The sequence below is a fragment of the Mastomys coucha genome, unplaced genomic scaffold (genome assembly GCF_008632895.1).
Source record: "Mastomys coucha isolate ucsf_1 unplaced genomic scaffold, UCSF_Mcou_1 pScaffold12, whole genome shotgun sequence".
NCBI classification, from domain to species: domain Eukaryota; kingdom Metazoa; phylum Chordata; class Mammalia; order Rodentia; family Muridae; genus Mastomys; species Mastomys coucha.
The window spans coordinates 43,866,515-43,892,753 of NW_022196894.1; the positions used below are offsets into that span (position 1 = coordinate 43,866,515).

The following is a 26,239-nucleotide window of genomic DNA, read 5'->3' on the forward strand; positions in this document are numbered from 1 at the left end:
TGTCTGTGGTTCTATTCTTTGTCTTACCACGTAAATCAATGGAGAGAGCTGATGCTGGCACCTCACTCCATAGAGGGGAAAGTTTAAAAGATTGGGAGTGGTATTAGATGGTATTAAACTCCACAAATTTGAAGTTGTTTTCATGTGCAGTCAGGGATAAGCACATAGCCAATGAACAAAATGGTTCTCCTGGGGACTAAAGTCCAACCAATATTTTCTTCTGATTGTATCTGTCAACAACATCTGTTCTTCCCTCCTGGGGCAAAGAGTGATGGAGAGTTTGGGGTGGCAAGGGAGATCTGTAATTTATTCAGTTGCAAAGTGTTGCTGAACACAAAGCATATCTGACTAAGGAAACTGCTTTCTCCTTCAGTCGTAAATTGTGCTTGAAGTGTTTCAGAAAAGGTTGGTAGGGCCAGGGTCAGTCCTTCACTTTGAATCTACTCTGTGTTAAGACTGGTCAAAGCAGTGGGTTAGATGAACATGACAGTCTCCAAATAAAAGCAAGAATAATGGAAATCTGATGAGTTGGACAGAGGTTGGATTGCCTGTATACTTATGTAAGAGTGTCTTAGCAATGTGGTGCCCTCATGCATGTGTACACATGGGTACACAAACACAGACCCAGTCGGAACAGAGAATAAAACCGCTCTTAGCCCTAGGAGCCAGGGAACTTTAGGTATAGAAGGCAGCTGGCTTGTAGGCTACTTATCTTCTTAATCTTTCCCCATTCTGGTACATGTGGCAGGAGCCTGAGCTGAACACAATAGAGAGAAAGGGTCAAGGAGGATTGGAAATACACTGGGTAATGTGTTTTCCATCAGTAAAAGTGAGCAACAGAATTTCAGTACAAACAGCTTTCTCAGACATTTGGAATTACTATTAGAACTTTGATGTTTTGGGCTTAGAATTATCTCGGGGGTCAGGGGGAACAAAAGTCAGAGAGGATCACAATTTTGGCAGTTAGTTTAGGATGATAGAAAACATTCAGAAGATTTTGTGTGGACACATTTATGACTCATTTGTAAAATATCTCCCACAGAGCTTATGCTTATACAATTGGTCCTCAGCTGTTGACCATGTCCAAAGGTCATGGAACCTTTTAGACATGGGATCTGGCTGGCAGATGTAAGGGGAGAGGGAAGGGGATGAAGGGTGATAGGTTGGTTCTGATTGTAGCTGAAGTTCTGTTTTCTGACCAGTGTCGTGTAAGATGCAGCTGCCACATGCCTTTTCCATCTTGCCTTTCACCTCTATGGTGGACTGTATCCCCCAAATCATGAGATGGCATAAGTCCCTCTTTTATTAAATTGCTTACTGTCGGAAATTTGGTCACTGCAGCAAGAAAATTTAACCAACACAAAACAAATGCCAGAAATTACTGTCCTTACCCAGTCAGAGTATTGAAATAAAATGTAGAAAGACCGAGCTTTTAAAAAAATGACAGCAGCTTGATGGATACTTCTTACATAAGCAAGCGGGTTTTTGGAACTTGCACTGGGTGTGAATATTGCTTTATCCTCTAATGGTTATTTACATCTTAGGTGTTTGCAGATGAAAGAGGGCAACGTGCTGGGAAAACAACTCATTTATTTCCAACATTCATTTCAGCTGAAGCAGAGGCATGTCTGGCTGGTGATGATATTAATATTGTACAATATCTCCCTTCCTACAGGACTCCAGCACTGCTGTGCTGTGGCAAGGCTCAAAAGCTTAGAGGACCTCCATCTCATGACAAGGCAGGCCATGTCCACTGGGTTCCTGAATGCACGTGTACTTGATGGGAGGTGGTGGTGGCTTGAAAGGTGGGGGTCTTTCCATGCTGGGAAGAAAACATTTCTCTTTCAGTGCTGAGAATATGAGTTGGTATTTTTTTTTAATTAGAAATGTACTTATGAGGAAGAGAAACAATCATCACCATCATACAATTTTTGACAGCTTAACTCTGCAAATGATCTTATCATTAATTAATATGTAGTTTATCTATCTATCTATCTATCTATCTCTGTCTATATATCTATTAATTGTATGCATAACATATTATATGATGTGATATAATATAATGTAATACAATATAATGATAAGTATACATATATATAATACTTTTAATGTGGTAGCCTATAATTTGCAAAGTGATTTTTATCCTGACATTATTTATTTTGTACCTAATATTTATTATAATCACTGTTTGGCAAAAAGAACTCAAGCACAGAGGTTTTAAGACACTTGCTGAAGAGAAACAGGCCAGCAACTGAAGTCTTGTAACTGGATCCCCTAATCTCCATGGCAACTGCCTCCTAATGGAAGGAGTTTTACTCTTACATGGGTAGAACATCCCTCCTAAGACAGAAACATAAAATTCAAGGACTTCTTCAAATAGCAACCTTGCTAACTCTACCCTCAGCCTTTATGCATACACTCATGCACACACTGAGAACCTGGTACAGGTGGGAGACAAAGTGTTCCTACTACTGGTTTAGTTGGCAGAATACACTCTTGAAGATGTCTTTATTCAAAGTTCTACTTCAGGTTAGCACAATGCACCTCTGTCTCATATACACCAAACATCCAGGTTAGTGTGGGATTTTGTTGTCCTGATGTTCAGTATTTTGATAGCAGAATATAGAGGCATATCTGCCAGCTTTTTTATGTTCATGCTTTGGCAATCAATAGCATCCTAATTTAGAAAAAGATTTGGCTAAGAGAATTGGATGAAGAGAAAGAGAGGGAGAGAGAGAAACAGAGAGAGAGAATATTTTGCATATTTGATCCTTATATAATACATTTAAACAGAGAATAATTAAAAACTCACTCTTTTGTACTCCCATTTATCTTAATATAAATATACCTAATTTTAAGGAGATTTATTTGTATTTATGTGCATGCCAGGTAGGAGTTCAGGGACCCTCAAAGACCAGAAGAGGCAACCAAGCAACTACTTCATGAGGTTGTGACTTCCACAGGAGCTGGGAACCGAACCTCAGTCCTCAGCAAGTGCTCCTAAGCCCTAACCACTGGGTCATCTTTCTGTTCCTCTAAATCTTATTACTTTGTTTGTGGATGCTTCAGTGGAGGCTTGGAAATATATTAAAAGGTGGATTTCAATCTAAGAAATTTGTACTTTTTTTCAGAAAAAAAAATATGAACATTTTACTGCCATATAGTGGCCAAGTCCTTGGATAAAACAGAATATTGATTTTTTTTTGAGACAGGGTTTCTCTGTGTGGATCTAGCTGTCTGGCAATCAATAGCATCCTATTTTAGAATGGAATTCATGCTGTAGATCAGGCTGGCCTAGAACTCACAGAGATCCTCCTGCTTCTGCCTTCCTGGATTAAAGGTGTGAGCCACCACTGGCCAGCTGATTTTGTTTTTAATTAACATGAAATACTTATTACTCATAGTCACAGAGCAGGAGCATTCACTTTGACTTCACACCAGGACCTTCCCACCTTCAGACACATTGGGCCATATTTAGAGCTTTCCTGGGATGCATGTGGTAGGTAGGATGCCTATTTGGCATACCTGTTACAGTCTTCAGGGATACACTGTAAGAGGATGTAGTGCAGTGATGGTTGTCATATCAGAGAGCAGACACGAGGAGATCAGCACTGTGTATTGTGCAAGCTGCTGTAATCATGGCCTACCTAGTTCAGGCTCATCCTCAATAGCTGAATCAGAAAAGAGAGCTTTACCCTTACATGCTACTTCAGACTCCTGAATAGAGGATTTAGGAAGATAAAGTAGCCCTTTCCCCCTCCTGTGGAAAAAGGGAAACAGGCAGGAGAAGCCTTCCTCAGTGGAGAGCAGCTGCCTTAAAAATGACATCTCTTATTCAATCTCACACTTGAGCGTCTGGGCCCAGCTGATCCCTGTCACTTTAAAAATGCATGAAAATGAAAAAATAATGAAGATTAAAAGAAAACCATCAACTTTAGCTCTGTGCTGAGGGGAGGCTCCCTTCTTGTTTCATGCCTACTAACCTGTGTACAGCATCCTGCTGTTCTGGAGAAGCAAACTGGTGCAGGGAGAGACTGAGTCAGGACCTGTGTGCTGAGCCCTCACTGCATGATCTTGGGAAGACTGTATGCTCTCTCTGAGGTTCTAGAAGCCTGGCTTGCTCATTAAATTATGAGAAGAAGGCCCTGTAGTTTTTTTTTTTTTTAACCAAGTAAATATTTTATGATGGAAAATGGTCAGTGTCTACGTGTCATGATATACTCACATTTCTTTTTGATACTGACACCATTTTCTTACTCCAATCCCAAACAATAGTATGCAGAAACACAGCAAAGCAGCGACAAGCACAGGCCAGGACATTCCATCTCTAGGTTTATTAACTATGATACCTGAAGTAGGCATAAAAAGAGACGAAGGTTAGTGCCATATTTTGGCATTTGGAAAAGAAAGGGTGGGGGAACTTCTGTAGCTCCATGTATTCCAGTAGTCGAATACTTGCTCAGAATGCCTAAGGATCCATTTCCGACCCTCAACATCACAAAAACAATAACTTTTCATATGAAAGAGACATGTTTTGCCCAAGGATGTAGTATTCGTTGACTGTGGCCATACATTCCTTTTTATAGAAGATGACAACATAGTAGTTGATTAAGTATCTTGTCAGTTTTCTATGACTATATGAACATATGTCCCTATGGTTTAATGACCATGTTTTCTATAAAGGTTCAAACTTCACTGAATCCCTTGATCTTACAAGATGGAAAACAAGGAATTGCATTTTTCACTGACATAATTTTGTTAGTTGAGCTCCAGAAGTACTCTTTATTACAGCAATCTTTCTTGACTCAAATTATGTTTTCAGTTTTTCTTCTACTTTTCAACTGATTTTAACTTAAAATATAACTACCCTATAGAATTCCCTATTTTCTAGTTAAAACCAGGTCTTTCTGTTAGATTCTGAAAAGACCTTATCAAAACTCTTGTCACAAACATGTTTAATTGTACAGTATTTCCTTTCTACAGGTCATCTCCAATAGACCATGATCTGTCAGATGCAGTGGCACTGCACTGTATACTCAGCAAGGACAAGTCATCTCCAATAGACCATGATCTGTCAGATGCAGTGGCACTGCACTGTATTCTCAGTAAGGACAAGTCATCTCCAATAGACCATGATCTGTCAGATGCAGTGGCCCTGCACTGTATTCTCAGCAAGGACAAGTCATCTCCAATAGACCATGATCTGTCAGATGCAGTGGCACTGCACTGTATTCTCAGCAAGGACAAGTGTACCTGGAAAGGTGCTCAAAAATATTTGCTGTGTAAACAAAACATAAAATAAAAGACAAATAACTCACTGGTGATAGGGCCGTGGTCAATTTTAGTAGTTCCATCTGCAGTTGTGAGAGCATCTGGAAATTCTTTGGTTGTACTGATGATGGCATCTACAGATGTAAAGGCAACACCTGAATTTATCTTGACATTCATTTCAATAAGATCAGGTGACATAAAATCTTAACTGAATTTCAGGTATTACAGGGAAAAAGATCTTAATTTGAATGGTCTCAGAATAGCTGACTGGGCTAAGGAAATATTTCTACATTCAATTTAATTCTAAAGATCTAGGTACAGCAAGGCTGAGGTTCTGGGATCTGTCAAATAGTTACCAAATGAGTGAAATTTCCTGATTGTTTAAAGAACAGAATCTATATATTTCTGGATACTAGCCACAATCTCACATGTTAGATTAGATTCAGCTAATTAAAATACTGATTCGCCACACTCCAATATAGTAAAAGGTCATCAGAGATTCTTCTGGGTCACTCCATTTTCCACAGGTACTCACCATGAGGAGCTAAGCTTGCATCTGAAGGGACTGAAGCGTGCACTTCACTGGGTATCCATGAAACTGCTCATGGAAGAAGATATGCAGAGTCAACTTTTCTAGTCATATTTTTTCATTATTAAATCATTAATTGAATTTAACAACTTGGAAAAGGTATATTAATGGGTACTCAATAATATAATGAGCATTCTTGCAGTGTATATTGGTTTATTCCAAATACAGTGGGGGTTGAAGAGATGTTAATGGTTTTAAGCCTACCTAATTGGGAAAATAGTGGGGACCTTGGAAAAGTTTTGATGACATGTTGAGATTTAAAGTTGCCTCCGCTAAAAGGTGTTGATAATATAAGAGCAGTGAGAAGTGAGTCTTTAAGAAGTGTCTTTACACTACAGGAGCATCTCCCCTGATGAAGGGTCTTGAGACCCTTATGAAAGAGGCTTTTTACAATGCTCACCCTGGCCTTTCAACCTTGTGTCATTGTGAGGACTGAGCAAGAAGGTCTCCATCAAATGCCTGTATCTTGATCTTGAGCGCCTATCCTCTAGAGCCATGAGAAAAGGTAACTCATTTTCTTTGTAAAATGTATGTTCTTATCCTCCCATAAGAATGAAAGTGGACTGGATTAGTCATTTTGAAACAAGAAGAAAGGATGGAAGAAAATTCCCCCAGCATACAGAGTGGGCTTCCAATTGCTTTCATGGCCATCCCATGGAGTAGTAGAAAGATGGGAAGAAAATGAAAGACCTTATGTGTTATGGTGGTCTTTGGTCATATAAGCATGTCAATAGAACTTGAACACCTTGCTGGAGCATTCGTGAAGGAAGAAAGACATTAGTGCTTAAAGGTCCATGGCATTTCTGGTCAACTGTGTACACTTAACTGCAACAGTAGTGAGCTAACAGACCTTCATGGACACTGACTGGCCTTGTTAGCTCTGGCACAGTGTCTATGTGGCACCTAGAGGCAAGCCTTTCCCTTGAGTGGATGGCAGTGAACTCAGGCAGCACACATGCTTTCAGAAATAAAGCTATTGACTCAGTTTTGTTCATTGTTCTATCTCTGGGAAAAAAAGACCCATGTTTTGACACACACTTGACTTTGAAAACAAGCATCCAGTAGAATGTAAAGGAAGATGAGCACAGAGGTATATTCTTACCATCAGCAGAAACACTCTATCTACACTTATCCATTTAAAATACTACTGGTATCATGCTTCTAGTTGGGGGCTTTAATGTATGCCAAGACCTAAGCAGATGAATGGATGAAAGTAAAGCGTTGAGCTTTCTTGCTGTCTCCTCTGCGTGTCCACAGCAGCTGCCTCTGATAAAAGGAGCACGTAGAAGCTGCACCTACTGCAGGATAACTCTCCAACTCTGGTCTCTGATCTTGAATAATTTTTGTTCTAGACAGAATGTTGAGATCTACAGATGATCAACTGATCATTTGCTTAATGCTCAATTTTCGTGGTCAAGTGACTATTAGACAATAACTTTATTGACAAAATGCAATGACTAATTAAAAAGCCATTGTGAACAGGTCAGGATTTCTGCAAAGTGAAGAAGACAGCAGATTTATTTGTTTGTGTGTTTGTTTCTGGATAAACTTATTTTGCTCTGTATAGTGTTGCCTTTGATGTCTTACTTTCACAGTCGGGAATCTGTTAGTATCCTTTCAGAGTATGTTTGCAAAAAAAGATGGGATACATTAATTTATTCTAAAGTAAAAATGGTTGAACAATTGCTATCTATTTAGGAGAAATTGGTATTTTAAGAAAAAGTTTTTCACTGTGTGTTTATTGTTGGTGAATCAATGAAGAACATTCTATGATAATTAGTAAGCAATGAACACTAACAGGTTTTGTCCTGAATTGTAGAAAAGAATTTTGTTTTTTGTCACCACTGATTTTTTCTTAAATAAAAAAAGAAAAACCAAACAACACAATTCAAGGAGATGATAAAATCATCATCACAATCCACACAAATTAAATAAATAGTTGTACTTAAAATTATGCAAATTGATGATTCAATAATCTTTATTTTTCCACAAGTGTAACATTTTCTCAGAGTAAAGTATATTATATAATAAAATTAAAATATAAAACCCACTTTGAAAAAGGAGAGAGTTATTTTTACACATTTTATTTTATTTGTTCGTTTGGTCTCTGAACCTCTCTATAAACCAGGGTGGCCCCACTTTCTTCCTGATCCCTCTGCCTCCCTCTTTCTCAAGTGCTGCTATGACAGTCATGAGCCACCACACCTGCTTTCTTCCTTTTTGCTTTAAGAGTTATTGTTTTACATGTGTTAAGAATTTAGTGGTAGTGACAGAAGGGAAGAAAAACAAGCTACCATTTGATTTGACATATCTTATAAACTTAAAATGGGTAATGGATGGATTTCAACACCAAAATATGTTACAAAGTCTTTCGGCAAGATGAAGAGATAAGTCCTCCTATTTGCTTTTCTTACTTCCAAGTGTATTTGGTGTGTCTGTTTGTGGCATGGGCACATGTTCACGTGGATGCATGTATACATGGGAGTGTGCTTGCATCAGAGACTTGGGTTTAATTTTGAAATTATCCTCAGTCACTCTTTCACCTTATTCATTGAGGCAGGATCTCTCAATGAAGTCCAGCATTTTCTGATAAAGGTAACTGGCTTGTTGTTATTGTTGTTGTTGTTTTTGTTGTTGTTGTTGGTATTGTTGTTGGGACTGGGACACCTACCCTTTTCTTCCCAAGCTAAACTGCAGTCAGGCTGCCACACCCACATCATATTTACATGGGTTCTGTGTGAGTCTGAAATGAGGTCTTCTTACATGCAAGGCTAGCCCAATTGAACCTTTCCTCCAGCCACTATAAATGGTTTTTAATATTGCTTTCTCCCAGGAGAGAATAGTCTTCCTGAAGCATGATTGTTTATGGAATTCTCTGTAAGGCAGAGTTGGCTTCCTCCAATGACCTACCTTTTATTAAACTGGTAGTTTTATGGAAGATCATCCAGTCTCATCACTTATCTACCCAATCTTTAGTCAGCGCACTTTCCAATTTTTAGTCTCCCCCTGGGAGTCTTCTAACAAAATGGTCTGTGTTTAGACTTCATCATTTTTGGTAAATACATGAGGTCATCATCTTTTAAATCTTCTGAACACTTTTCTTCATTCTTTGAAATCCTTAAAGAGCATGGCTTTGGTGCAGGAATAACAAACACCAGGGTGATTAATAACATTCTCTTGTACAAAACCAGTATTAGTGACAACTATGAACCTAAGGATACCATGTTAGAGCATCTCATGTAAGTGCTTATATCCTTTCTTGAGTGGCTCCTGGTAAAGTCTGTTGATCAGGAGAGGGCACTTCTCATGAACAGTAAGTGCTTAATCAATTTCTGTGCATCCTACTTCATTAGGTACCATGGCTTAAGTCCTGTTGACAGTTGTCTAGGAAATTATGGCATATTAACAACTGCTTCTAATTGTGATTCAATCTGCGTTGAGTTATATCCATGTTCATTATTTTCTAAGTTCTTGTAGCTCTTTTAAAAATAGTTTTAAAAAAATTTTAAATTACTTTTTAAAATTGGCACACAAGCTTTTGCATACATATGTGCCATTATACTTTGTTCCAATGTTTGTAGTTCTTTTGATGAAACCACATATAATTTCTGTTAGTCTTAAAGGGTTGTTGATGTCAACCAAGTATATGGGGGAATTTTTCATCATTTTGTACATATAGATGACTTTCCTAATTTTCACTGTTGAGACAGGTCTCATGAATCCCATGTTATTGGCCTTGAATTTGTTATGTAGTTTAGGATGACTTTGAACTCCTGACCTTCCTATTTGCACTTCCACGTGCTAAGATTGTAGGCAGTTATTGCACCATGGTTGGCTCAGGAAGTAGATTTCCAATGCAATATTTCTCAGCTTTCAAATCTTCTACAAGGGAGTATTCGTAAGTCCTTGATTTTTGTCCAGAACAATGGCTGAGGTGGCAAAGAACATCCACAGAGCAGCTACAAGGATTTGGATAGTCTGTCTTTTGCTCTGCTTTGTCCAATCAAGAAGATTATGTATGGATATGGGGTTACTCTTACACAGTGGTTCTAACTACTACATCTGGTTTTGTCATGGCCAGCCAGTTTACAGATGAGACCCTCACAAGGTACCCAACTATAAAAAGAAGATAGTACCCACAGTCTTTGTGGCTAGAGGAAATGACATTCTAATAGAAAGTAGAATTTTAAATTGGAGAATTAACATTTTCTCTTGAGACTGACTTCAGAGGATGCAGTGGAGGCATGGGAAGTGAAGCAGGCTTTAGAGGAGAGAGAGTAGAATGGGATATGAGCCAAGAGTGAGACTTTAAAAGTGGAGAACAGAAAGGCTGAGTTTAGAGAGCTGAACTAACAAAGAACAGAGGGACTGTAAGAGTCATTGCATCCCTGCCCCAGGTTCTGACATGACTTGATCCTGCTACCACTGACTCTCAGCTCCTCACTCAATGCCTCTTCCCCTTCATTCCTGAAAGAGGCTTTCACTATGCAGCACAGGAGAGTCTAGAACTCCTGACCCCATTGCCTTATCTTCCTGAGTGCTGCAATTACAAGCATGCCTCAACTCTAGTCTCCTCATCTTCCTCTGCCTGAGGAATGTAGAAGGACTACTGTATAATCCTTAAGCTTTACTAATACTGAGAATCTGAAAAAGTCTAGCCAGGACTAGGTGCAGAGTAAGAAATACATTTGTAAAACTGATGAAAACAACATAACATTTGAGAGTTAAGTAATTTATGATCTGAGGACACAAAGTTTTTCAAGCATCTGGCAAAGATGGTGGAGGGGCACATTCTAGCGATGGATAGCCGTGGCCATCTTCTAGACAGCCTGGTGACCAAGGAAGTACTGCTGGGCTGGAAGCTGGTGGCTACATGCTACAAGAGTAACAACATTTCTGGGAATCTCTACAGAAACCAGTTAAAGTGCATTGCCTTTCTCTGAAAGCAAATGAATACCGACTTCTCTCTTGGCCCCTACCACTTCTGAGCCTCAAGCTGCCAGTCCCATTTTTCAGCACACTGTGTGAGACATGTCCCACAAACCAAGTGAGGCCAGGCTGCTCTGGAATACCTCAAGGTGTTGGATGGGATCCCTCAGCCTTCTGACAAGAAAAGTCCAACCATGGATCCTGTTGCTTTCAAGGTTGCAACTGAAGCCTATGAGAAAGTTTGTTTACCTGGGGTGTCTGGCTCTTGGGGTCCAGTGGAGGTATCAGGTATTGGCCACCATTCTGGAGGAGAAGTGGAAGGAAAAGGCCAAGATCCACTATTAGAAGAGGAAGCAGGTCTTGAGGCTACAGAAACAGGAAGAGAGGAACATGGAGAAGAAAATCAGCAAGTTTACAGAGGTCCTTAAGACGAATGAACTCCTGGTGCAGGTGCAAGTCCAATAAAGACTGTATCTCCAAAACAAACAAAAACAAACAAACAAACAAACAAACAAAAAAACAGAAGAATAAGACCACAATAAAATCTCCTATTAAAGTCAGTAGTGACAATTCTCTGAGTCCCAGGACATGAAAATGTTTATGTATCTATACATGTACATATATGTCTCTGTGTATGCATGTGAGTATGTGTGTATATACATGTGTGTGTACAAATGTCTATGTGTATACACATATGTCTGTGCACATGTCTCTATGTATGTATGTATGTGTGCATGTACATGTGTGTATGTGTGTGTACACCCCTGTGTTTGGTGTGTGTGTATGTGTGTGTGTACACATGTGTGCAGGCATGTATGTGAGTATATTTGTTGTTGAGCATGAGCTTGCTGACTTTGGTACTGTGTTGAGTCAGAGGCTCCAGGGGATGGAAACCTACAATGCTTTTTTGCTACCCTCTTCAGATTGCCTAGTTTCAGTGTAGTTATAAGCCTCACTAGACCAGGTGGATGGCAAGGGAAATCAGGAAGAAAGCAATTAAAATTCCATTTTCCACTCCATGGCCTGATCACCTGAGCATTGAGGTGAAAATATGTTCCAAGATGTGATTAACCTCACCCATGGTGCTGTGAAGGTGGCCGGGCAGAGTACTCCCATTTCGTAGGCACTTAAAGTAAAATAGACAGGTGTCAGTTCCAGATACCAGAAAATCTGGAAGCCGAAGTAAAGTGGGATTAGAGTCCAAACATTTTAAATCCCAGCCTAGATCTCTTTAAGTTAATAAACAAAATGACAGCAAAAGACTGCATTGAATACATTCTTATAAATGCAGATAAATGCAATGCAATCAAAAGGGTAGCAGCATTTAAATATGTATGAGGTTCATAAAGGAAATCTCCTAAGACCATGTTCACAAGCAGCAAAGGACCTAGGAACACAGAAATCTATCCATTGTCATTCTTTTTCTTCCTGTAAGTACTTCATAAATCTATTGAAATAAGCATATTGGGAAGAGGAAAAAAGTCCATTACCAATGCCTGTCCCGAACCTTGCCAAATGCATCATCCAATATTGCCTGTCACATTACAGCCCAATTCAACTGGCAGCTATGTGTTTCAAAAGAGTTGAGGAGTGAGCAATCAATTTCAGCTTTTTGGATTCTAATGGATTTTTGTGAATGATTATAAATTGAGCAATCCACTGCAGGGGATTTTCTTTTCTTCTTTTAAACTTATGAAGAGAGAACAATCATATCTTATTCTAGAAGTATAGAAAATGTGAGTCTTCACTGCTAGTGAAACACCCTTTGTCAGAAGGATGTCAGAGTCCCCTTTTAGACCCTAACTGTTTCTGAGGCCATTTTTGAATAAGAATAGGTCCATGTTCAAATGAAGTTTTTAAATGGTAAAGAACAGAAAATGTGAAAGGTCACAATAGTTCATTTTATTATGAACTGTGTGAAATGCAGTATATAAACTATAAAGCAAGACAAAGCAACATGGGATCTTTGCTTTCTAGGTTCTGAGCGAGAAATTGTCTCGCATAACCTCTACGCCCTACCTGATACTGATGCACAGGATGGAAAGTGTTTTCCATTCTTCACCATTCCTTCCTCCTTTCCTCCCCTTCTCCCTTCCTTCTTCTGGCTGGGTCCTTATCCCTAACACAGTCTAATATAATATCAATATAAATAAATATGACAACCGGCTGAGGATGTAGCTCATTTTGGTAGAGTGCTTACCCAACATTCACGAAGTCCTGGGTTTGATCCCGAGCACAACCACGGATAGAACTAGGCATGGCTGTGCATGTGCCAGGCACCCAGGCGGCAAGAGGATCTGAAGTTCAATTCAAGTCACCCTTAGCTAATAGTGAGTTTGAGACCAACCTTGGCTACATGAAACATTGTCTCAAAAATAAGGTACAGATTTTCCAACTAAGTAAATCCTCTCATTTTCTGTTTCTCTCTGTGTGTCTCCATATGCAATTATCAATTCACTCATTCACTATATGCCTGTCATTGTAGATATGAAATTGGATAAGGCAGTGAGCAAGGGGTCAAAAGTTCTTCCATGCCCTACATCCCAGTATAATTAAAGAAAAACTTATAAATAATAAAAAGATCACACATTGAAAAGTATTATGGTGCGAATTAAAATATAAAATAGCTTATACTCACAATATAAGTCTATCTTGGAATTCAGTCTTTCTAGTAACAGACTCAAAAAACTTCTGCGTCCAAAGCTATGACATTTCTACCCTGTAACCAACAAATATCCTTTCGCTTATCTGGGAGTCTGAGTATCTTTCACTGGCATTTCACTCACTTGTCCAGGTGTCACTTTAGGGGCTGAGGTCATGGGTAAACAAAAGTGGTTCATGACACTTGGTCACAGGGCAGTCACATAACAGAGAATGAGAATGGTGAATAAGAACAAAAAATAATGTTCTAGTAGTGTGAAGATTGTAATTGGCTAGTGTACCAGCCTACGGGAAAAGGAGTGGCAATTTCATTGGATAAGGGACTTTGAAACCATGTCTGACCCATGCTGAATCAGCAGGCCAGCCATTGTTGCCTTTTCTTTAGGCTGGTGTCCATTCTGGAGAACCAGATACTAAAGCTGTTTCACCTTTGCTAGTCTCTTGAACTTGTGTTTAAAGAGAGATGGTCTTGTTTCTCATAGAAGGGTGGCAGCCAGGTGTCCTGCTCGATCACCACCCCCCCCCGCCCCTTGCCCCACCCCCCAGCCTTGGCAACCTTCTTGTCTTTACCTTGCTCCCCCTCCCATTCCTCTCTCTACAACTGGGCTGACAGGCATGTCTAGCTATACCTGGCTCTTGCCGTGAATGCTAGAGATCTGAACTCAGGTCCTCATGCTGGCCCACACTGGGAACACTAGTTCCATCTGGGCCAGCCCTCTTGCCTCTCCTTACACAGATATAACGGTATTGGGCCCTTTCAATTGTGAAATTTGTAACAAATATCTTCTCCCTCAGTGAAACTTGCATTTAAAATTTTTGAAAAAAAATGTATCTTCTCATGAACCAGATTTCTTTTACTCTTTTTTAATTGATTGATTGATTAATTAATTAATTAATTAATTAATTATACATCCCAATTTACAGCCCCCCCAGTCTTCCATCACACAGTCTTCCCTCATCCCCCTCTCCTCTGAGAAGGGGGAGGCATTTTTTGGGTATCAATCCACCGTGGTGCATCAGGTCACTGCAGGCACCTCCTCTCCCACTAAGACTAGACCAGGCAGCCCAGTTAAGGGAATGGGCTCCATAGGCAGGCAACAGAGTCAGGGACAACCTGCGCTCCAGTTGTTGGGGAGCCCTCATGAAGACCAAGCTGCACATCTGCTGCTACATATGTGTCTGCATGTAGGGGTTGGTGGCTAGGTCCAGCCCATATTTGCTCTTTGGTTGGTGTGAATCAGATTTCTTAGTTCTACTGTAAGTTATCAATCCTTTTAGAGCCAAGAGAAAAAAAAAACATGTTTTTATTACATATTTTTAATGTTTTTATTTTGATATCAAGATCTTAAGCTGTTTTTAACCTTACTATGAAGAAGTTCATTGAATTGTGCAGACTGGTTAGTTTTGATCTGTGAGATTTTGTTTTTTTAGTTTTTTAATAATAAAGTTTATAAAACTAAAAAAATATCTTCTGTATAATGTGAAGAACAAGGGTGCATTTGAATGCTTTTTTTCTTACAAATTTTCAATATTCCTTCTTTTCACAATCACCCACCATGGCCCATATCATCAAAAGCCCACATCTGTGCTTCTCCTTCAATGATCTGCCCCCTCTGAGCATTGCATTTTCATGCCTTATCTTGGGGGCACCAAGTATAAACATGGGTATCAATGTTAGCATATCTAAGGAAAGAATTGTTAAATTATGGAGGGTATTCTATTGCCTAACGATGGAGGCATGTGATGAATTAAAGATTATGATTAATCCAACTCTGGGCCTGAGGTCCGACAAAGACATAAAGAAATAAATAAAGGCTGTATGACTATTTTATCTTTCTCATTTCCTGAGGACAAACTTCCAGTGGCCTAGTGACTGAGCCAGCAAGTACAGATGTTTTTATAGGTTTTAGATGGACAGCATAAATGCTGTTCAATGCGCGTGTTCTTTGTGCCAGAGAGCCCACCAGTTAAATTTAATTTGCATCTGAGGCCAGCAGTGCCTTTGCTTCTGTTTGTTCTACTTTCCATGTCACCTCCCCAGGCAGCTATTTGTCTTCTGCCACTAAGAGGCAATATGGGTTTTCTTCAGGCTGTTTCATGTTACAATGATGCCTTTACATTGCCTTGGGCATTATCTTCTATTAAAAAAATATGTTGAGCTGGGCGGTGGTGGCTCACGCCTTTAATCCCAGCACTTGAGAGGCAGAGGCAGGCAGATTTCTGAGTTCGAGGCCAGCCTGATCTACACAGTGAGTTCCAGGACAGCCAGGGCTATACAGAGAAACACTGTCTCAAAAAACCAGAAAAACAAAAAACCAAAACAAAACAAAAAACAAAACACAAAAAACAAAATGTTGAAATTGATTCTTTGAAAAGTTCATAATGTATACAGCATCTCTATCTATCTAACCTGTCATCTATCTCTATCTTCTTCCTTTTTCTTGTCTGTCTGTCTGTCTGTCTGTCTGTCTGTCTGTCTCCTAGTTAGTGCTGCCCATAGATGCATGAGTATGGACCACCCACTGGAAGATGATCAATCTATCAGGGAAACAGCCTTAAAGAAAATCAAGTCTCTCTCCCTAGCAGCCATCAACTCTCAGTAGCTCCTCAGCTAGGCATGGGAGTTCATTCTCTTTCATTTTTATTATTGATATGCAGATCCTGACTAGTTTGTACTTTGTATACTTGTGCTATGACTCTCTCTAAATATTCCTTGGTTTTTGGTTCTATTACCTTCCCTCTTTCCCCCTCCCTTCTTCTTTCTTCCCATTCCTTTGAAGGAGGCAGGCAGTGGTATATCAAGTCTTAACAACTATCTATGTTGCAGAAGATAACCTTGAACGAGCTGCATGGCTACTTCTCGAAGTCCTCATCCTTGCTCTTCCACTCCCCAAATGCTGGGATTACAGGTGTATACCATCACACCTACCTTAGACTCCCCACTTTCAAGGCAGTTTCCCAGGTATATTTGGCAGCCCCTGATGCCCATCTGTGACTCTCCCTATGTGTGTGTATTGAGTTTTCTTCTTTATATCATCAGTTACCATGTCTCTCCTCACAAAGAATTTGTAATGTAGATCTGCTATGTCCATATATGTATTCTAATAACCTGAAACAGTACTTTAAACATGGTAGATACTTTATAAATGTTCAACAGTATGGCTGTGAACACAGGGCATAGTGGCTGCTAAATACACAAGCTGGGTGAATGAATGGAGGACCCATGGTAATACTCAACAGTTCTTGGCATCTGTCCCACTGGAGGCCTGGGAATAGCTGACATCTTTACTAGTCATGCTGGAATTGCTGGCTGAGAGACAAAATTATTTTTAGAATCCACCTTTTTTTTTTATAAAGCTGTAATTTAGCTTTGCTTTGATATACTGTTTTTAATGTGTGACTTTGGAGACATGGGAAATGTCCTCTGCTCAGATCTAGTAGTTCTGAGGTTGATACTCTGTGTTTCATGTTTAATGACAACTTGCTACTGATGTGTTTCCTTTTCCTATTCCTGTAACTCAGTTACCTATATTACCTTAAAATCTCTTGACAAAAGAAAAGTATAATATAATACAAACTATCAACTTTTACTACGAAGACTACAATGATCATCTTATCCATACATAGTCACTACAGGAAAACCCAAAGTCAAAATACCAGCATCAAATGAAAAACAGCCTTTTCACAAACCTTAATAATTTAGATATCATAGTAAAATGTATGAGCTTCTTGGAAATGATACATAGAAGGACTTACTATACTCACTTCGAAGAGTTGCATCTGGTGTCAACACATTTTCATCTACAATTGTCACTGAAGATGTAGCTAGATATCCTATTTTTAAAACAAAAATTTGAAGTTGTTGCATTTGTTGCCACATATTTAATGAAGACACTAATCTTAACAAGATCGTCCTTTGAAGGAATCCAAGTAGACACATAGTCAAATGATATCATTATATATATGGAAAGAAAAACAGCACACAAGAGTATATGCTTATGATTACATAACAAATATTCACATCATTCCTTTGCTACTAACACCACTCTGCTAAATTCATATCTGTTATATTCAATCTTTGAAACATACTTTGATTCAGTATCTACATTGTACCAAACACTATCCTAGGTCTAAAGGTAGTAACAATAAGTGAAATCAAGGTTTCTGTCTTCATGAAATTTACCTTACAGTGAATTTTCACAATAATAAAACATTTATACATACTATGGTTTCATACTTATCTCCATTCTTAGCTTACAAAGTCATCTTCAGAGTACACCATACTCTTTCTCATCCTTTTTTCTTCCCTACCACAAAGGAAAGTATGCTTCATATTCACTTAAAAAGTGAATGCTTCTCTAGAGAGGAGGCTAGACAGACAGAGGAAAAATAACCAACCACAACCATGTCTGCATCTCCTTGAGAGACGAGCTTTTGATATATTTTTGTTGTATATATTTCTCTGTTGTTCCCAAACATACCTAAAGTGGCTTACATAAATATGCAGTAAAAGAAATAAAACAGTGAATAACAGGGGAAATAAGGACAGAAAGAGTTGAATTCTATTGAAACCAGAATACGGATAGGGTACAATCTGAATTACTTAGTATTTTGTTCTCTTAGAAGATAGAGATCCATATCTGTCCCAAATTTTCTAGGAAAAATGTTAGAAAATAAACAAAGTATATTATTTGGTTGATGTGTACTATATGATAAACTAAGTCAATTTTATAAATTATTCTTTTTATCATAATTGACAAGAAAGATTTCCCAGGTTTTTACAAGATGAATATAAAATGTCCATACAACATCACAGCAGTGTTTCTTTATGCTCTTGAGAGTAGGTAACAGTGTCCTAGTTTCCCAAGTGCTTCAACTATATATATATATATATATATATATATATATATATATATATATATATTTGTGTGTATGTGTGTGTTTATACACATACATATACATACATACACATACATACATACATATACATATACATACATATATGAGTACACTGTAGCTGCCTTCAGACACATTAGAAAAGGGCATATGACCCCATTATAGATGGTTGTGAGGCACCATGTGGTTGCTAGGAATTAAACTCAGGACCTCTGTAAGAGCAGCCAATGTGTTTAACCACTGAACTACTCCTCTAGCCTCTGCCTTAATTTGTTTTTTAGAAAAAAATATTTAACCACTGGACCATCTCTCAAGTCCTAGAAAACTCAGAGAATATGGATAATGAAACTTTCGAGAAAATGTATACAGTAAATAAATGGTGCATGGTTTGTACATCTACAAGTAGTTCACCTGCAGAGATATCTACAGTAAGTGTTTCTGCAGTGCGGTCTGCGAGTGAAGTCCAAAGAGATCATGTATCACTGCATACAAACTGTCAACTATAGGGGACCGCTTAGGAGATGCTTTTTGCTGCTTGGAAGCTTGAAAAGGCAGCAGCATCAGGAAGGGAAGACCCATGGTTGGGGAGGACCTCAGGTCAGTCATGTGCACTGACTTATACTAATGTTTTTGAACACATTCACAATCTGAGCCACTCAAACATCTATTGACAGGCAAAACTGTGGCATTTGTTAAAGACTTAGAACACAGGAGCCCTAGGAAACAAAAGGAACAATGAAGCCTGGCCCCTATCTGTAGGACACACAAGGTAGTTTCAGGTTTATTGGTCTTCTGCTGGAGTTTTGTTTTTGTTCTTGGCCTGTACAATTTTGCATAGGTTATTGAAAGAATGACTCACTTTCTATAAGCCATTATTAATCACACAGAAGTAGAATTGAATCTGTTTGGGAAAATAACAGATTTCTAAATAACTTCAATTTACTTTCCTTCCTGCCAGTTTACACCATGGCTCAGGAATGAGGTCTGTTCCCATTCTAGGACTACATCTTAACAGCCAGAGTCAAAACCACTGCAAGCAAGGGCTCTGCTCAGCAATTACTTGAGAACTTGTATCCTTCTGGCACTGAAATTAAAATTTGGACAATTACTCATCTGCAGCCTACATTCATGGAGGCGACATAAATGATTCGAGTGGATATGGATGACTTTGTTAATTAACTGAGGAATCCAAATATGGCAACACATAAACCTACGTTCTCAGACCAGAAATGTCATGGGATAATTGGACCAGGGAAGGACAGGTGGAAATTCCCCCTGCCTCAAGTGGCTTAGGAAGCTTGTGGCACCTGTCTGTACCAGGGCTGGATGTTTCCTGCTCCTCAGGAATCCTTTGTCTTTCCTGTGTGTAGCAGATGGTCCAGAGACCATCACAAGGCATATCCCCAATGTCAACAGCAACAGGAGGGCACAGCTCAAATCCAGGCTACTGGTGAGATTAACATTGTCTCTTCCTCAAGGCCTTGAGCTTGAATTGCTTTGCAAAAGTCATTTCATCCTAAAACCTGACCTGGAGATTTTGTAACTGTAAGAGATGGTGTCTGGTAACCAGACCGCTGCATTTGTAAGCTTACAGCAGCTGTAGTTGGCTGCATGGGACCAAGGGACTCAACATCTGTGCATGGAGGGAGGAAGGGCTCACAGGCCTTCACTTCTGGCTGAGATTGACAATTGATGGCTTACTGAGAATGGAAAGTCGGTTTTCTTTAAAGGTGTGGCCCTTCGTAGGTTGACCAGGTTTCCGTGGATGGCCAGACACCTATGAGTACACAAACTGAAATCACTTGGCTAATTAAACAAACAAATAAACAAACAAAAAGAGGGCACAGAGGAGTTTGGAAGGGTGGGGGTGAGGAATTCTTGGGGGAGTTAGAGGGAGGCGTGAAAGATAAATATGATTAAAATCCATGTATGCATGTATGCATGAAATTATCAAAATTTAAAAATGTTATAGCTTAAAAAAATCAATCATGCCTGACTGTCTCTTGATAAACAGAGAATGGTTTATTTATTTACTTTACATCTCAAGATCAGCCCAAAAGGAATTTTCTTTTCATTTCTTGAAACATTCACACTCAGTCCTATTTCTTAGCCTTCGAATGGGGCACTTTACTTTGGTCTGTTTTGGTTCAAGGTGAAGACTGACTCAGCATAAACTTCATGATTTTCAATGATTGATTTTAGATTATGACACACCTTATAGGCAAAAAGTATGACAACCCAAATGATGGCTATGTGTCCTGGCTGTTTATTTTTCCTTCAATGTGCAGACTTACTGTGATTAAATTCTGCAAGTGTTCAGACATACATCATCCTGATCCGTTGTTTCCAGGAAAACAAAACAAAGCAAAACAAGCAGCTACTTCATCCAATTTGTTTTGTTTATACTCGCTCAGAACCTTCCATGGGGTTAGACGAGGTTGAAATCCGTCCATCCCATTTCATTTTAAACTCTTTTACATACGTCTCACTAAGAAGAAACAACTACTCTTTTATAGTTTATATAGACTATTCCTGTGGTCTGGGTTGAACAGAAGAAATTGAAATATGTTCTGTAAGAGTTGATGCTGGTGTTATTTGGCATTGTGTCAGCTGCTTCTTAACCCACTTCCTTGTCCATCTTCCTAGGGGCTGACCACCTGCCTGCTGGAGCAAGGGAAGATGGCTAATATGTCAGGAGCTCCATGGTTCAGTAGTAACTTTTGGAAAATTCTGAAATACACCTCCTGCCTAAGTGCCCATGAGGTGACAGTGACCACTTTCCCCTTTATATCCTGAGTTGCTTTAAACAGATTAGAGTTAGCCTGTGAAAGGAAGCCCCTTCTTACTTGCTGCCCACCCTTGCAGCTGAGGCAGACCCAGCTTGTAGTAGGGAAAGAAGAGAAATTCTGGACTAAGTTTCTCAAGTTTTGACACTTCATTTGACAAGATTTTTAAATTATTGACATATGTCTGTTCTAGTGTCTGAAAAGGACCAGACGGCATTTATTATATGAAAACCAGCTCCCAAAAGCCAAGTAATTTGTCTGAAATTTTTTTTCCAGAGGACAAGAAACTACTCAATAGAGCTCATTTGAACAGAAAATGATGGAAAAAATAATTTTTTTTGCTACCCAGTCCAGCTTATGTAACTCACCAAGTACAAGAATAAAAGTGATTTGCAAGTTCAGTTAGAACAATATGGTTTGTCAAGCTCACTTATCTAAGACTTTCCTTATATTCCTGTGATATTGGCTGAAAATTAAATTATTTTTTTATATTACAGTGTTTTTGTTTGGCCTTCTACTTCATCACTAGAGCATCTGCTGGATCAACTTGAACCATCCTGCTTTATTTCCTGCACAAAGGGGAATTACTCTCCAGCGCCCTTGTAGCACAGAGCCATTAAATGCAGTAGGGAGATGCTAGACCTGTATGTAAGAGTATCTGGGTCATATAAACACATTCAAATGAGCCTTACCCATCCGAGTGGACTGCATGAGGTGGAAACTGATGTTCAGACAGTGTGAAGAAGACATGCATGGAGGGAGATGCCCTAATATCATCACAAGATTAGTCACGAGGGAGATGGCTTGCCTAACAGATGTTGAATAAAGGGTTAAGGGGACCATATACTGCTACATTACTGGTCTGAAAATGGTTTAAGACCAACTCAATGAAGATTACAGTTAAGGCAGAGTTCTCCACATACGTTGTATAGTTGTAGACATGGCATGATAAGTGTTAATATTCATAAAAGTTGGTCTCCTGGGGCTGGCAAGATGGTTCTGCAAGTAAAAGTGCCCACCATGCAGTCCAGGTGACCTGAGTTCAATACCTGGGACCTAGAGTAAAAGAAGAGAATCAACTTCCAAAACTTATCCTGCACTCTGAGATACCTTGTTGGTCCATAAATTTCCAGAATTAAAAGATTAAAAGACAGCATTCATTTTCTTCCCCCTCCTCCTTCCCCTCCTCCTCCTCCTTCCTCCCTCCTTCTCCCTCCCTCCCTCCCTCCCTTCCTTCCTTCCTTTCTTCCTTCCTTCCTTCCTTCCTTCCTTCCTTCCTTCCTTCCTTCCTTTCTGTATGGATGTTATAGTGTCATACCTGCACCAAGGATTATATTAAGATGGTTGTAGGAAGAGGCAAAGAATGGAAGGGATTTCTTTCCTCTGACTTGTAACCAACAAAGGAAACACTAGTTCCAACTCCTGAGAATAAATTTCTCAGGAACCACAGGTCTGTAGAAGAGAAGGATGAATGGAGGTCTTCTGTGTGACCTCCTTACAGTAGCAATAGCAACTTCAAATGAGCATGGGTTTATCCACCATAAAATACATTGAGCCAAAGTCTGAACTGACAGAGGCAGTAGGCCTCACAATCTAACTGTCTACCCTCTGTTCCAGCTCTTCACCCTTCTGTATGACATTGCTTTTGCTATTTGACCTCTTTGCGTCCTTCACTATTCTTTCTTGCAAAGTAGGGGTAGTAGTATTTCAAGTTTGTGCTACTGGAAGAGTGAAATGAAGCAATGCATTTATAGTTCAGAATAATCCCAGACACATTGAAAGAACTCAAACTATTTCAGTGCCACTGTTCAGCTATCTGACATAGCCATGACAGTGGGGAAAATGGTTAGATAATTGCTAGGAGAAACCTGCAAGGCGTTTGTGTGACAGTTGTCTAAAAGCCTTTAGTTATCCCCATATTTAGTCAGACACTCCTGGTGCGTCTTTTGTCATAGGACTCTCCATCTCTACAAATGCCTGGTTGAGACTGTCATCAATTTAGGTCACTTCAAATCAGCACTACCAAATCAGTCTTCGGTATGCTGTTCTTGTGGTTACCATTCACTACCCACATATCTTCCTATTTGTTTTCCTCACACACTAAGAAGCCATAGTAACTGCTAGCCTCCAGCAGTCTAAATTTACAGTCCATTGGTTTACTGCATCTCCTGCTTCTCTTCTTCTCTATGTGTTAAATTTATTTACATCTGTGCTTAAGATCACAATTGAAGCCTTTGGACCTGCTTAATTTCAATGTGTAGTTTTTAGATAAATAACAAACTTCTCAATAATAAAGTTAAGCAATTTTCTTGAAGGGCGATAATATGAAGACCTATTTTCATCATCCTTTTCATTGAGCCTATGCTTCCCTCCAGACTCTGTGTGCAGACTTCCTCAACTCCATTTGCATACTTAGCATGGTACTCTGAGTATTGCTGTCCTCAGTGTTTGGGGTGGTGGTATTAATGGTGTTGGAGGGATGAAATTCATATGTCCATCAATCATTCTACCTCTTAGCCACACCCAAGCCCTCTCTGCCTTATCCCTTTCTCATACATATATATATATATATATATACATATACATATGTATGTATATATGTATGTATGATGATGGCAGAAACTAATGGAATTGCTACCACACACAAATCACCAACATCCTCTACCACCTTTCAACTCTCTCTGAGGCGGTCTTGCTTTAGAACCCAGGGTCCTGACCAGCTGACGTGCTTCTATGATGCTTCCTTCTGATATTATCCGATAATGTATCTCCTAGGTCTGATCTCCATCCATTTATGACATGTTTATTTTTAAGTCTCCAGCTTTGTTGCACTCTCTGAGTACTTATTTCTTTGCTCTTTGCTCCCCACACATGAGCATCCACTTTCTAAAGACCGGCTGTTGCCACAAGAGGAACAGGCCAAGGGCTGGAGTCAGAGCAGACCTGATATTTTCCTCAAAGTGTTGAGAGTACGAAACCAGACTGTGAGGACCAGATAAGTTATTGATGGGAATGTAATATCAAAATCAATGTCATTGGATCAAAGGGTCAGGCATAGACATAAAAACAGAAGGCAGAGCCAGAGAGTCTATGGCCTAGTGGGCAGAGAGATGGGAATCAAGGAAAGACTCATGCTTATAACTTATAACTATAAGCTCCATAAAATAAAGGGACTGTCTAATTCCTACATCACTGTAATATAGCACCTTAAAAATACTCCAATATATGGTAGGCACTCTGTATTGTTTGTAGAATGAGTATGTCTCGAGTGATTGCCACAGAGACTGCAGTCAGGAGTCTGCAATGTTAACTGGCTACTGTGGAGTTGAAGGAGGCTTCCCTGGGTGGTTCTTGTGGTTTATTTGAGCTACAATGTTCTTCTGGAAGTAAAGAGTATTGCATCTTTGACCCCGTACATTTGTTTTAAAAATTGCCTTTTGTTGAAGACAAGAGTAAGACATGAACGCTTTCAGGCAGACATGGAGCTTTGTAATGCTGATTGAACGCTCCTTACATCTTAGAGTGAGCCATAGCCTTCTGAAGTTGATTTCTGTGTCAGGCTCTGTTTGGATTCCTTTCTTGAAAAGACCTTCAAAGGTGGCTCCTATGAGATTCTGACTCAGCAATCATGAGTCTTTTACAATGACCCTCTCTGGTGCTAAGATTAAATGGGGGTTTCACCATAGTAATCCAATGATTGAGCCAAGCAGAGAAGTTTAATTTAGGTATTTTTTTTTTGATAGCTATTGATTTAACATGGTCTCTTTGGCATATAACAATTAGGCAGAAAATTGTTCCAAACATAATCTGCAGTTATGAGCACCTTGATGAGCTCTCACTCGGATTTTGTGAAGCAAAAGATATCCATTCTAATTATACTGGAGTCAGATTCAGACTTGGCTCTTTTAAAATTTCGAGCTAAACACTGCTTTGTGATGAGGAAGGACTGTGACATCCTGTGTTATGCAACAGTAAAGAGAAGCATTCACCTCTGCTCACAGGATGCTCCGGGCATCTTCCCACCTCACTGGGCCAACACCAAATCTGTCTGGACACTACCAGATGCCCCCTCATGGGGGGAGATTATTAAACTCTGATCTAAGGGCGTTCTCAGGCCCATGAAGTGGTGCTTTACTTAAAGGATGGCATGGCTTCTCCAGAGACTTCTCACCTATTTATATCACCTTATTAGCTCTCACATACACACACACACACCTCCCAACACACTATATACAAATAAGATTACTGTGACTTCTCTATTCAGCTGGAAGCTATACTTTTTATGTTTTATATTTCTTCACAGATATAAGAGTAGTGTTTGGTCAAGCATAACACTTGACATGTTGGCTAACTCCACAAATAATTCAGCTCGAAGGAGTTCTTGTCAGGATGGAAATGCCAAGAGAGTATTTTTCCTATTTTGTTTATTGCTGCTTTCCCAACATCTAGCAGAATACTTGATGCTAGCAATAACTGGTGAACAGTTCCTTTATTTTTAAAACACACTTTAAATTAAAATACAATTACATTCATCTAAAAAAAAAAGCTGTTTACAAAAGACCTGTTCCATTTCCTAGACTATTATTAGAGTGATTAAGTTGGACTCAATCCTTTCTTTAGTCTGCAATTTCCAGTCTCCTTTCTTGCTTCTCTGATGTATGATGTTGTCCCCTTGGCCAAGCTTGTCTACTGATACTTTCTCAAGTGATCACAAACATAACTGTTCATGTCATTTTCTCTAAGAAAACTTTCAAGGTCTTCATCTAGTCAAATAAATATGGTACACATAAGACACCCCCCCCCCCCACACACACACACTCTGTTGGGACCCATTTTGGCTCTGGTTTGGGCCTTGAGGACAAACCCGAGCCTGACTCAAGTTTTGAAAACTGTCTCAGTCACTTTCATACTGGAGTGACTCAGCAGGACCCGCTCAAGCCTGCCTTTGCTTAGCTACTGCTGAAGCAGAATAACTTTGTTGGCATACCCTTCGTCACCTTTCCCCAACCCCTATGTCATCTCACCTCAGCAAAAAACTCCACCTCCTCTCTGGGCCCTTTATAAACAAAAAGATTGATACAATTAAACAAGGCTCAGCTCAGGGTGG

General features: G+C 39.4%; 1 protein-coding gene across 4 annotated transcripts in view; it reads right to left on the reverse strand.

Annotated features, from left to right (window-relative positions):
• Nucleotides 1-1,573: 1,573 nt before the first annotated feature.
• The window catches only part of Cd96 (CD96 molecule), a 77,607-nt gene continuing 52,941 nt past the window's right edge, over nt 1,574-26,239 (reverse strand). The window contains exons 9-14 of one of the 4 annotated variants that reach the window (XM_031364019.1): nt 17,216-17,284; nt 11,039-11,155; nt 5,807-5,869; nt 5,319-5,405; nt 4,226-4,349; nt 1,574-1,850 (exon numbers count right to left, since the gene is read on the reverse strand). In XM_031364019.1, coding sequence (XP_031219879.1) covers nt 1,730-1,850; nt 4,226-4,349; nt 5,319-5,405; nt 5,807-5,869; nt 11,039-11,155; nt 17,216-17,284 — 581 coding nt within the window. In that variant the 3' untranslated portion in view covers nt 1,574-1,729. Of the gene's footprint in view, nt 1,851-4,225; nt 4,350-5,318; nt 5,406-5,806; nt 5,870-11,038; nt 11,156-17,206; nt 17,285-26,239 lie in introns of all 4 variants that reach the window. The other 3 variants (XM_031364020.1, XM_031364018.1, XM_031364021.1) reach the window with 3 other exon arrangements.